Source organism: Gordionus sp. m RMFG-2023, chromosome 5 (genome assembly GCF_954871325.1).
Source record: "Gordionus sp. m RMFG-2023 chromosome 5, tfGorSpeb1-WG-v2, whole genome shotgun sequence".
Classification (NCBI taxonomy): Eukaryota; Metazoa; Nematomorpha; class Gordioida; order Chordodea; family Parachordodidae; genus Gordionus; species Gordionus sp. m RMFG-2023.
In genome coordinates, this window is record NC_088779.1 from 21,449,897 (window position 1) to 21,464,560 (window position 14,664).

A 14,664-nucleotide genomic window follows, 5' to 3' on the forward strand; every position below is an offset into this window, starting at 1 on the left:
TAAATTTTGAATAGTTTGCTTATTTATTCAAAAATGGCCACAATATTACTTTATAACAAATATATTTACAAAAATAAATACACTAAGTTATAATTTCATTAAATATATCTCTTCTGTCATTGATTGTAGATACAATCTAAAATATTATTAAATTTATAGATAAAAAAATATTTTTTACTGGCTCTCAGATGGCACCCTTTTCAAAAAGTCAAAAGTCTTTCATCCAAGAGAGCATTTATTTTTGAACCAGTAGCCTTTGGTGTAATTTCTTTATGACCAAAAGTGTTCAGTAGTTTTTCTTTCTTTTATCTTTGGCTCCATGAATTTGATATATTCATACCATTTGTATGAAAGTTTGGAGCCAGAAGATCCAGATGCTCTGCCTAATTTTATTTTGTTCAATTCTTTGAAATTTTTTCCCATCTCCAAGCTAATAAAAATATAATTTATCATTGTTCTATTATTTAACCTAAACTAATGGTTGATAAACCATCTAATACTAGTATCGAATTTTTATGGTCTGGATTCTGCTGGTTGCATACCATATCTTGACTTTCCAATAAGCTACAAAATTTTTTTGTAATTTTATCATCCCATTTTCTAAAATGTTAATAATATCAATTAATATTTTCTAAAATTATATAAAACATAATTTAATATATTCTAAAATTATATAAATATCAATTAATATATTATAATTGATATAATATCAATTTATATATGAGATAAATTATACTTACAATTTTGTATCCATTTTCAAATTTTAGAGCAAAATTAAAAAAGCATAAAAAAATCAAACCAAAAATCAAACCAGTTTGCCTTTTTTTTAACGCTTGCCGTAAAAAAAATCAATCTGCACAAAACCATCGGGAAACCGCCCCCCCCCCCCCACTAATCAAAATTTTACAAATATTTGAATATCAATTTTCCAACATATTATTTAAAATTATTAATAAAATGGAAATATATTTAGTCAAAGAGATTGAAATCAAACGATAATTAATAAATAAGGCTGAGCATGAAAAAAAGTAATGTGTCGTTAGCAGCGATTTCATTATTGTATTCAACTGATCAATCAGAGTTTATCATTGCTGCTAGTTGCATCAATAAATTATTTTCCTATAGCTCACTACTTTGTAGAGATATACAAAAACCAAATTTAGATTTGGTTCAGGTTATTGATTTGGCGGAAAATATACATGAACAGGTAGATACAATAAGAATGAATGTAGACGTTGAATCGAAGGCTAAATTTTATGATATAATACTAATTAAACCTCGTCTAGCACCTAGGCCATTATTGAGATGAAAATAAATATTGGCTCAACTGAAGAATATTATAAAATATCCATTTTCATCCCATTCTTTGATACTTTTTTATCGCAAATAAAAGTACGGGTTTTAGATAAAAAACAAGTCTTTAGCAATCTTCAAGTTTTATTACCCAAAGATCCTTCTTCATTTTCTAATGCCACTATTGGTAAAATTAAATATTTAGAAAAATTTTATTCCTATGAGATTGATACTGAAATAAATTTAATCAGTGAATTCGAATTGTGGTATAAATATTTATACGTTTAGCTATTTTACCTGAGCATGCTAATGATGCGCTCAATCGGTGTAAAGAAACCTTGGCTCAATTTCCTAATATTTCGAAGTTTTTTTATATTCTTGCATGTTTGCCTATTACAACATGTACGAATGAAAGGACTTTTTCCAACTTGAGAAGGTTGAAAACATATTTACGAAGTGCTGAATCTCGGCTAAATGGGTTAGCTCTGTTAAATAATCCCAGAGATTTGGTTCCAACGACAAACGAAATAATTAAAAATCTTGTATTTGATAAGAAGTTAAAAAAACTTGTTAATTTAATTATTTTCTCGTCAATATTTTAAACTACTATTAGTATTTTCAATAAAAAAATTATATTCTACTTATATTGTATGAGAATTTAAGCTGAGGCTAGTTTTTAAAGCAAATTTTATAAAAAAAATGACATTACACTTTATTTCAACTTTACATTTAAAAAAACCTTTACATTTAAAAAAACTTTATTAAATATAATATACCTAACTTGAAATAATAAAAAAGAGGCTTGTAATATCCTATCCATAAGCACGAATTAGTAAATAATAGTTAAAAATAGAAATATAATTAAATTATGAATAATTTAATGAATAGCTAAATAAGACCCGGCCGAAGGCCGGGGAAAGCTGGCCGAAGGCCAGGTAAAAGGGGTTTGGGGGCGAAGCCCCCAAAAATTTTTCCCCCCCCCATAAGAAAATCCTGGATACGCCACTGTACTGTAATAAACATATTAATTAAATAATATCATACATTAAATAATCTAATGAATTAGAATTAAATTTGACTTTCATTTTTCCTTCAATTGGAATAAATGAATGATATTTTTGTGTCCCGGGAATTCGTTTGGCCGTTGTTTCTATTCTTAAATATTCAACGTAGTTGACAAATATGTAATTAATCCCGGGGATATTAATTCCCGCATAATTATATATATCCATAGGAGTTAGTATATGATTTTCATAAGGACGTTGCAGACTTGCTCTAGCCGCCAACCTCTTAGTAATTCCCCCTAAACTATCGCAAGGAGTTTTGCCATGTGCAATTGCAAAATAGGCCATTCTGCCTTGATTCCAAATTCATTATAATGGTTGTAGAGGTTTACAAAGTTTTTTTTGTTTTTATACTGAGTAACAGCTCCATCAGAAAAATAAAAAATTATTTAAATTTTATCAAATTTTTCTGTCAAGAATAGGATTAATTTTATTTGTAACAAATAAAAGGAACAAGTATTGTGTTTTAGACAATCTGATATAACCAAGTAACTTACATGTTTGATAATATCGCTTTCGCGGTAATCACAAATATATGAAGGTTTGCCTGATTATTAGTCCAATGGAAACCTTGAGCGTGATCTTGAACTACGAAATTTCAAATTTGATTTTAGTGACTTAAAAAAATAAAGACTGTTCCGAAGAAATAAATGCATGAGGAATTGAAATATTTAATTTTTCAATCAAATACTCCACAAATTCGCTGGCGTACTTAGTTAACGTTTCGAGGGTGATACGGTCTGCCGCCAACCATTGTTTAAATGTTATATAATCTATGGCATTTCAAATAATAAATGTAGACTTTTTTAAGTTCCAAAGTGCCGGAACACATTCAGCATTTTATTAAGTAACAGTAAGGCTGGGCTGGATTGCTAGCAGCGTCTACATGAGCGGGAGGGGTAGGAACAGTTTGCATCCTATTTTTTGAGAGGGTAGGGGGTAAGCTGCTCTAATGGGGTGGGATAAATTATTTGGGGGGTTACCTATTAAATTTTGAGATGAAATAGGACAAAATTTATTGCTGTAAAAATTAATACTTTTATTATAGTATTATTATAATACAATTCATCGCAGTACTTGTCCCAATCTAGGATTTTGTATAAACATTAAAAAATATAATGTCTATCTGCAAAAAGCTATTTCCGGTTTTCGGTAATAAATTTATTTATAATATAATAAATTTTATATCCTATTAAAGGGATATTCTAGAGCTATTTAATAAAATTTAAATTATGTCTTTAGCTTAATTACTTTTTGAGATATTTAAAATTAAATATAGTGTATTTTCGAATTTCCGCGTTTCTAAAGATGACCACATCTCATAAAGTAAGCTGAGTTGAAAATTAAAATTATAAATTTTCACTAGTTAGTGTATATGCTACCATCATACAAATTTTTAAAAAATTCGATGAGGGCGGGTTGAATCTTCAGTTGATTTGATATGGAATACAACATATATAAATTTATAAGATACAAATTTAATTTTGTTTAAAAAGTAATTACCTTGCGTTGTGTTTATATAATATGAATATTTTATCTAACTTATTAATATATTTAAATAATAAATTTAAAATCACTGTTTTACCTTAAAGGTTTGTATTTAATGTGATCTGTATTAACCTAGAATTAACGTTTCCGTCGTCACAAGCTCCATTAAAATAACTTTCAGGTCCCATTAAAATAATTGAAAAATAATAGTACCAATAATATAAATCCATATTAAAATAACTATAATAACACAATCATAATAATAAATTTTGAACAAAGGAGTTGGTTTTCGAACATCACATTCATCTCAATAAAGCCATAGTGATTGACATCATATTGATGTTTGACATGTATAATATATAAATTTTTCATAAGATATTATATAAAACTAAATATATAATATAATCTACCAATCTACATTTAAACATTATTTGATTGACATTTGATATTATATAAAGTTATATAATGTAAAAATACAATTACAACAAAAATATAATCTCCATTTCTTAATAAATATATTGTCATCCAAAGGTCAAAAGTTAAATTTATTGGAAGATCGTAATTAACAAGTATGAAGTTGATTTGTTCCTAAAATAATCGTTAAAAACTAGCTTGTAAACATGTAGTTTTTCATAAAAAAATAATGCTTAATATAAAATAAAAAACTTGATTGGACATTAACCCTTTCACTCTCAAATATACTTTTTGTATTTATATTTTTCAAACATATTTTTTTGCTATACAATATCTAACCCCTTTATCAATATAGTATATCATAATAACTCAGAGAAAATTTTATCGCGCACCTTTGGATGAATTTTTTTATTGCGTGAGAATTTTAGAGTGAAATATTGGAATAGTAATTTTCCAAATTAATTTTTCCGCAAAACTTTTACAAAAATATTATCATAAGCCTATTATCGCGAAGTTATTTCCAAGAAACCGGAATCGCCAACACTTTAGAGCGCGAAAACATTATACCAAAAACTTTTTATCGCAAACATTTTTCGAAATTTTATCATAAAATATTATTGCAAAATTTTAGCCAGAGAATTACCGCAAAATAATGAATATATTACGAATACATTTATTAATAGAAGAAACAACATATTCAATGATAATTTACCTCTCATATTTCCTTAAATCAAAAGAACGAAATATTTTACGAGTATTTTTTTTTGCTTATATAATATGTGCGACCTTTTTTGATATGATAAAAGATAACTTAGAAATTTTTAATCTCCTCTCTCCCATTCATTGTATTAAAGGGACATTTTGTGTCCTTTTTACTCCGATAAATTGACCTTCCTCCTTCCTTCCATAAATTTAGCAAAATTTAAAAAAAACACGGTTTAATTTTAACAAATATTACATGATTATCATAATATTCTGAACTATTAGAATATTTATAGGATAAAAGAATTATATTATTTTACTGATTATCACCTTTTTTTGCTCATAAATGGCATAAAGGTTTGGACATCTATTAGCGAAATCTCAGAGTTTAGGCAATATTTTTCTAGCTTAATAGATGGTTTTCATACCATAAATAATCAAATCAATGTTTTATTTAACTTTGCGGGTAAAATAAATTCATTGCATCTATAAGACATATTAGAAGCATATTAAACAATAATAATATTAGCTACTTATAAGAGTATCAGTTGTGACTACGCGTCGAGGTCATCAATCTTTTTAAAAGCTAAAAAGGTTTCAGCGGATATCTGATGAGAATAAATTGCTCATATTAACTGATAACAAGAGTATATCAAACACAACTGTGTAATAACCAGGTTCACTAAAATTCTAAATTATATTCCCACTAGTGACTGTCATTTGACGATAAATAATATACATTGCCAGATGGTTGTGACATCATTGAAAAAAAATCATATTTTTTAAATTTTACCACTCAAAGAATATCCGGTATAATAGAAAGGATTTTTTATTAAATGCTATTAAAAAAGGAATTTCCTAGATTATTGTTTATTAATTTAAAATGTTTACAAATTAAAATAACATGTTTTTGTTTTTTTTTCTAAATTAGTTTAAAAATATTCAGGCCATGTTAATTTTGATTATTTTATGTGCTTATTTATTTTAAAACTCAGTTCATGGAATTATTTCTAAAATTTTTTAGCAATTAAATTATTTAGTAGATAAAAAAAAATAGAAAATTGGGAGGGTGGGGGGGGGATCCCTAGCAAAATTAAAATTTGTAATTTTCGCACTCTTCAAAATTTTGACCCATCTCTAGCCCACAATAATACTTTGATATAATGTTATTGAAGTATATATTTCATATTTATAAATCATACTATTTTTAGGATTACGATTTCATAATCATAACAGGAAAATTTCAGGATCAACTAAAAATAAAGGTAAATTTTTGATTCATTACCCATAAATCGCCCTAATAAATATAATATTAACCCTACCAATATATTTTCCCTTTTAACCTTACTTTTACCTTAATCTCGTTCAAAAGATTGGTTTCAGAATCTTTAAGGGGGATAATAAATAAAATCATACTTGTCTAATTTGAAAAATGTATTGTATGTAAGTTTAATATCATAGAAATCTTAGTTTTTCATTTCAATAAAACTTAACCGATTTTTAAAAAAGGTCTACGACAAAACTATAGTCAAGCAAATATTACCCAAACTTAAAAATTTTGTCAAAAGGGCCATGCTTCTAGGCTATAGTCGTTTTTTTAATATTGGCAAAATCGAGCTTTCTAAAGACACTAGAATCCTACATATAAAAGAAATAAATATAAAAAAATTATAAGTTCACCATTTCAAAAGCATTTCTTCATTTTTTAAATAAAATTAGTGTCTTCAGGGGAATTTTTGTCTTATTTCCATACCTGAGAGTGTGTCCTGATTCGATTTATTTTGATACTTTTATTGGTTTGTTTTAAATGTTTTGTGGCATTTTTTTGTTCTTCTATTACTTTTTAATAGTTATAAGTCCAACCAGAACACATATAATACTTATTTATTCACATCAATATCAATTTTAGAGTAAATGTTAAATTGTTATCACTCTCATGTGTACTTGGCTAAATCATTAAGCATTTGCAGGAAAAAAAATCATCTTATGAACTTTTTTAAAAATGTATTTCCACAATTTTACTAAATAAATAATTTTCCTTTATATACATATAATAATAAATAAAATGAATATACAAAAAAAATATGTATAATATTAATCGTTTGTTTAATGTTCATCTTCAGTCAGTCCTGGACAATTACTTTCCATATCATCAAAATCTATTTATAAATACACTTTTTAAAAACTTCATATAAAATATCATACGATTATATTTAACTCCACACCAAAAGCAATAATTGTAAGTGGTTCTCATGTAGGCTATAATATTTTCAAACTTTTTTTCCTAAAAAACAAAATATTAAAGTATGTAAAAATTTAAATTGTGATTACTAAATTCAATTTAAAAATATATTTTGATTTTTTTAAAATTTTTTTAAATATTATATTCTTTTTTAACTATGTAACTTGAATACATATATTCCAAATCATTTGTATTTTGGAGTAATAGTAGCTAAAATTATATAAATTTCTAAAACCATAGATTCTATGGTGAGTTCTTCTTCTGATTCTTGGTCATCAATTTCACTATCGGTAAATCTTTCTTTGTCATATAATTCATCAAAATCATCATTAGATTCTTTGATAGGTTGTGTTAGATTACCATTAATATTATTTGGTACTGTTATATCTTGATCTAATTGCTAATATTATATTGATATAATAATTGCTCACATTAAATCAAATAAAATAACTATAATTTAAATTATCTAACTATCTCAAAACAAGCAATTTTTTCCTATAACAGCTTGAAGAAACAAAAATCAGTGTAAAACTACCAGCAATTCATTTTATATAATTCATATCTAAAGAAATTTAATATGAAAAAATTAAGAGCTACCTTAAAGTAAAGTTGTTAATAATGCTGTTACTTTTTTACAAGAAAAAGAACGCCAAACGTTACTTCAAATTTTTCTTAAAAAATATGGAATAAACATACTTTATTGTAATATAAAATTACTTATTTATTTTTAAAAATTTAAACGGAGTTTTTAATTCCCAAACACCAAATTGTTTCATTTTTATTTTTCAGTTAAGATAGATCAGAGACCTGCAGAGGCACCATTTGCACGGCCCGGCCCGGTTTTAAATTTTTTAGGCCCGGCCCAGCCCGGATATTTTTTAAAAAAAAATTTCAGGCCCAGCTCGGAATTTTTTAAAATTATATTCGACCTGGTATATACAAAAATTCACCTATGAGGTATTTTACCATATTTTTCAGCGAGTATTATCGCTTATTATTTAAAAAATACATGAAAAAAGTTAATATTTTGAGAATATTATATTGAATTTATAAAAATTATAAAACTATTTATAAAAATGGATATTTTGAGCATATACTATATTTTTTGCATTTATAAAAATAAAACTAATATTCATAAAAATGGTAATAATATTTTGAGCATATACTATATTTTATATTGCATTTAAAAAAAATAAAACTAATATTTAATTTATAAAAATGGAAAATATTTTGAGAATATAATATATTGTATTTAATTTACTATTTAATTTATAAAATAAAAATAAATCGCTATTTAAAAAAATGCATGTATAATAAATAGTATTTTGAAAATATAATCTAATTGCACAATATTAATATAATTTATTTTATAATTTTTAAATATTTTATATTACATTTATAGGTTGGTTTTTTAGGTGTAAATTTTTTTTATTAATTTTCATGGATTTACCATCACATTTATGTCTTTTTAGATGTGATGTACCATGTTTATAATTATAAGATAATATACTTGAACAATTCTTACATTGTACGTAGCCAATGTTTTTTTTATTTTCATCTATGATGATGTTAAATTTAGCCCATATTTCAGATTTTAAATTATTATTTGTATTTCTAAAAGAATAAATATTATTTTTAATTTTATTAATTATATCATTAGTATTTTGTGCCATGATATTCCTTTATTTGATTGTTTTGGTAAATATTCTAAAAATTTAGATATGAATTATAAAAAATATATTATTAATACTTGAATATTGGGGCTTATTTAAGATATTCCTTTATTTGATTGTTTTGGTAAAATATGTTGTAAAAATTTAGATATGAATTATAAAAAAATATATTAATACTTTGAATAAATTTGCAGGAAATTAATAATTAGATCGATCTGTGGGTGTTAGGTGTGTTAACCATTACCCAATATTATATTAATCATAACTATAATATAATATAATGTTATAACCATTAACTCATAATGTAAAAATTTTTATAAAAAATATTAAGGCCCGACCCGGGTTTAACAATCTTAGGCCCGGCCCGGATATATTTAAAAAAAATTTTTTTAGGCCCGGCCCTGGCCCGGGCCGGGGCTTAGGGCCGGGCCTGCAGGTCTCTGAGATAGATAATTAATGAATCAATCAATGTATATAAATTTATATCCTTTATTATAATTTATTTTTATAAAGATTGTTATGTTAATTGTAAATTTTCTTCAGATGAAGAGTAAAGCCTGCCTTTACTCCAATAACCAATAACGTAAACTAAGGGTAAAAAGTTTACACTTTGTAAATGTAAATTGTGTCCCAACTCAAATATTTTAACCTTAATTGTGGAATAAACATGGACTTCCTCCAAACTGTGCAGCCATTAAGGAAAAAATGAAATATCTGATTTAACTAGCTATAAGATGAAACTCTTTCTATAACTCCGAATAATTAATATAGTCTTATTAGGGAGAATGACCAGAAATTTAACTAATCTTGTGATAAATCACAATTACAGAGATTTTAAGATGACTAGTAGTTCATTGATGAATATTATGATTTTATAGGTTATGGAACCTATTTTTACGGTTCTTTCGATTTTAGAGAGAAGAAAAAATGAATTTAGAAAATCTCAATACCATGATAATTATTATAATATTTAAAAAATGGCTTTAACTAATTTAATTTTTTAAGCCACTCATTAATGCAATTCTGCAAGACAAAGATAAAAGGTATAAAGTTGAAGTATTGTTCATAATTTATATTTTGATAATATTTAATTTCAATTGAATATATATTATCAGCAATAATCAAATCAGATTGGCCCTCGTAAAATTAGATATTAGAAGGAAGGAAGCTAGAACTTATTTCTTGTTTAAGAAAAAATAATGACAAAGAAAAGACAAACTTGATTCCTTTAAAAAATAACATGTACAGATTTCTAATAAAGATATTTAAAAAAATTAAATGAGAATGAAGATTCTTTTGACGATGAACTAAGCTTTTTTCAAAATAAATTCTTTAATAAATTTCTAGGGCTGTGCCGATATTAAATATCGGATCGGCAACGATATTTAGCTTTTTCCAAAAATATCGGATCGAGCCGATACCTGTAAAAAACCAATCCGATCGTTTTACTTATTTTTTTGTTATTTTATGTATATTTATTTTACATTAATAATATTTTCTAAATAATTTTTTTTTAAATGCAAATGCACAACACCTCTTAAATTTTATTTATTCTTTAAAATAGATTTATAGTATTTTAATTTTTTTTATAAAAATAGAAAGGAAACACCCAAAGTTTTATTTATTTTAAATCTTTTTAAATAATACAACCAATTTTATTATTAATACTTTAAATAAAAAGAATTTTTTTAAATATGGTATTTGAATTTATTTTACAAAAGGCAAAGATAATTTTGCAAAATTCGTTATTTGCGGAATTCTAATTTGACGGGGAGGAATAATAAAAATTTTATTTAATACTATTAATATCCGTAAACTTTTTTTAATTATTGTAGAAATAAAAAAATTAAATGCATAATTCGATTTTTTGCATAAATAATATTGATTTCTTAATTACATATGGTTCAAATCAGGGTAGTGAAAAGCAATATAAATATCGGATCGGTTTTGAACACATATCGGATAGGAGGTGAAAAATATGTGGATCGGCACAACCCTATAAATTTCCCCTATTAAAATTTTTATTTATCTAATATAATACAACCCTCCCATTCTCTGTGCCAGTTGAATGCGTGTTTAGCACAGCGAAAGCTCAATTGAGCACTAAGCACTTTTGTTTATCTGATCAAAATTTTAAAAATTATAACAAACATATATATTATTTGTCTATTATTTTATTTATAAATTATACATAGGAAAAAATTTTTATAAAAAGATACCTTATATATATTATTTTTCCATAATTTTATTTATATTATATAGGGAAATTTTTTTTGTATATAATATTTAATTTTTTAAGTAATGAGTAACCTATTACTTTTTTGAATAGCCAGTAATGGGTGTTCCTTTTTTCACAAAGCGATTAACAGTAAATCTTTCCTTTTTTCAGATGTAATGACATTTCTTTTAGTAGCATATAGCACTACTAATTATTCTTTATTAATAGTGAGCAATATCTCTAACTTTAAATATTTTATTCAGCTAAAGTGAAATCTAGTTTTTAGAAGGCTATTACCTCAGCCTCTGGGTATTTTTTGTAAATATAGTGCAACTTTGAAGAAAACAGAAATAATTAAATTAAATCATGTCTTCAATTACATATTTTCTTCAGCAAACTCTGTAGAATATGCCAAATAAGCTCATCTATACCCAACCAAATTATTAAATTATATCATGGATTCAAATCATAACAAATATTGGAAAAAAACAACGGTTACAGCATTTATGGTTCATAAAATATAATAACATTTCAGTTTGAACCTTTTCACATACAAGGGTATTGGAGTTATTTTAATTTTATCACTATTCCCTAACAAATAATATTGTTCTGAAGATGCATTTCAGTCAAATTATATATATAAGGAAAGGAATAAATTTTATGATGAAAACATTTCTATATGCTCAGTTGGCTAGCTGACATTAAATAACAAATAAAAATGAAAACTGATTATTAATCATCTTCAAAGAATTAAAATACCAAAAGGTTCAAAGGCATTTTTAGAGGTTTAGTTTAGGTTTGGCAACAAATTTTTTAGGGGTTCAGATTCAGTATAACAGTTCAGTTCAGATTCCTGAAATGTAGAAAATAACTCTGGGTGAGAGTCATGTTATATACATGCTAATGAAATAAATTCCCCTAATATTTTTTAACCCTCCTGCCTAGCTAGAAAAAAAAAAGTTTTTTTTCCATAGGGATTTATATTCAGCTTAGTATTCTGATAGCAGAAGTTCTGGTAACTCCAATCAAGTATGAAAACAAGAATAAGCAGAAATGTACGGATACTGATTAGCCAACATTTTTAATTTTAACCTATACCAGTGGCCAATACTTAAAATGTGATAAATAACTTTTATAAATTAATAAAAAGTCTGGCTTATTTTTAAATTTGCAAAAAACCCCATAAAATATTTTCAAGCTGATAAAAAATAATAATAAAGAAGATGCTGTTAATCCATATATCTCTTTTGATATAATAAATTAATTCTAAAAAATATGAGATTATTAAATTATATCATTCAATAAATAAATATTCTATTTTATTAGTAAGAGATAGTGGGGGTATCAGTGCATCTCTAATAAAATGGGAATCCTTCCTTATATTCATTTATAAGAATAATGATATTAATTCTTTAAAATATTACAGTATCTTCTTCTAGATTATTGCAAATTCTTTTAGATTTTTCCAGTAATGTTTTCAATTTTTTATATGCTAGTTTTTCTTTTGATGATTGTATATATTCATTTACAAGGTTTTTGTTTTCAATTAAATCTAATTTTAGTTTTTTGGATTGTAAAGCCTTATATTTTATTAACATGTCATTTGCATGCCCAATACCTTTCCTATCACTTTTAATAGAGAATGATATGGGTTCAATATTCGATTTATCTATAAGGTTATTTGATAAATGTATTGATAATAAAAAATAAACTTTTTTTCCCAATTCCATCATCTGGTCTATAGCCCATTTTTGAAAGTAGTTTAAATCCAATATTTTCACTGGATAATGGTATTTTTAAATAATGATCTCGATTAATTGATTCCATATTTCCTAAATTTTTTATTTTCAAATCAGTCTCTTTTTTTCTTTTTGTAATTATACACTGCCGCTTCTGTTGCTTATTTAACAAACCAGGCCTAATTGACTCTCTTTAATAATTAAAATATTATTTAGACATCATGAGATTATTTTACGTATTTAAAAGAAAAGTCTCAGACATATAATCATCTTCCTCCTCCATCGCAAACCAAAAGCTTAGAAAAAAGTTTCGACCTAACCTTTATAAGGTTTTGACTATTTTTGAGAGAATGCAAGACATCAGTCATTATATAACAATTTTATAAATAAACCCAAGTTAGCAAGATCTTCCTTATTATATATTATTCATGAATAAAAAAATCTTTAGTATAAATTTAATCCTGAAATATATCTAGCATTGTTTTAGCTTTATAATAACACCTGGTTCGAAGTGGAAATGAATCCAGGTCATGCTGGCTAAGTTTCCTCATCTAAGGTCTTAGCATTTATGAAACCTGCATGATGGAAAGTACGCAAAATTTTTTTGTATGAGAAGTTTGGGGAAACGCGGCCATTCCCCATATATAAAGTATATAGTATCTACACCAAATTTTTAATTTATTTATAGTTCTTACTATAAAGCTTAATTTGTAATATATATTTTTTACATACATAATTTTCACCTTTTTAGAAATTTTTTTATACTATATTATTATTTATTCTAATTTTTTTCCTCTTTAATTTATACATAATTTTCACCTTTTTAGAAATTTTTTTATACTATATTATTATTTATTCTAATTTTTTTCCTCTTTAATTTATAAATAATTGTTCATTCATTTAATAATAGGGTTACTTAATAATTAAAACTTTGATTATATAGATCTCTCGGTTCTTAATTAATCGATATTACTTAAAATTATACGAATATAAAAGTGACTCAATCGCATTTATCCTATAATTATCACTTAAAGATTTGCTTTTATACAATAATATTTAATATTTTTCAAGAATATATTTAAAGTGGATTATTGCAATTAGGAATATTGCATTTAAGTGACCAACATTGCAACAGTTTGAATTGTATTATTCAGAGTTGTTAAAGTATCCAGACATAAAAATCTGCTATCTGTATTTAGATACTATTTTAGAGGTACCTATATCGGGTTTTAGATAGATATATTCTGATATACTTTTATTTAACGCCTTTAATATTAAAAATATTTGAATGCTATTCATTTTATTTCATGACATAAAATTTAAATAAATGTTAAAAAGATAAGACTAATGTGATGAAGAATATATATTTATATTTCTTTATAACCTATATATTAAAACTTATATGCAAAATATTAAATCTTATGTAAATATATATATAAATATTCATTAAATATAAATTTTTTCTCCCCAATTTAAATCTATAGATATCAGTTCGAGATTACGAAAGATATTTTATCATTTAAAGAAATATGACGCTTCTTAATTATAAAAAGCAATTAAGCAAACAAAATAGGGGTATTTACATTTTATTATTATTTTATATGGTGTTCGATTTGAATGAGAACAAAATATAAAAATATTGTTTATATATTTTTTGCCCTCATAAGTATGAAAAAATAGTATTCGTTTACAGATACATTTGTAATGTTTTTTTTTATCAAGATCCATTTTAGACGAAGTATATGTATGTAAATTCATTTAAAAAGAATCTTTTAACAACTCTGGAATTATTTAGGTCGTGTAGTATTCAAATAAAATATTAACTTTATAT

The 14,664-nt window shown here is 24.9% G+C and overlaps 1 protein-coding gene and 1 long non-coding RNA gene across 2 annotated transcripts; both read right to left on the minus strand.

Annotated features, from left to right (window-relative positions):
• On the minus strand, positions 1–590 carry LOC135929499 (uncharacterized). Its single transcript, XR_010572602.1, has 3 exons — positions 470–590; positions 179–430; positions 1–136 (listed from the first exon to the last, which is right to left on the minus strand). It is a non-coding gene; the product is annotated as an uncharacterized LOC135929499 (long non-coding RNA).
• Positions 591–6,964: 6,374 nt separating this feature from the next.
• On the minus strand, positions 6,965–13,178 carry LOC135929868 (G patch domain-containing protein 11-like). The gene is made up of 6 exons (XM_065466601.1): positions 13,070–13,178; positions 12,807–13,024; positions 12,519–12,763; positions 7,439–7,603; positions 7,167–7,245; positions 6,965–7,120 (listed from the first exon to the last, which is right to left on the minus strand). Exons 1-6 carry the CDS (start codon positions 13,114–13,116, stop codon positions 7,068–7,070), a joined length of 807 nt encoding a protein of 268 aa, XP_065322673.1. The 5' UTR covers positions 13,117–13,178; the 3' UTR covers positions 6,965–7,067.
• Positions 13,179–14,664: the final 1,486 nt, after the last annotated feature.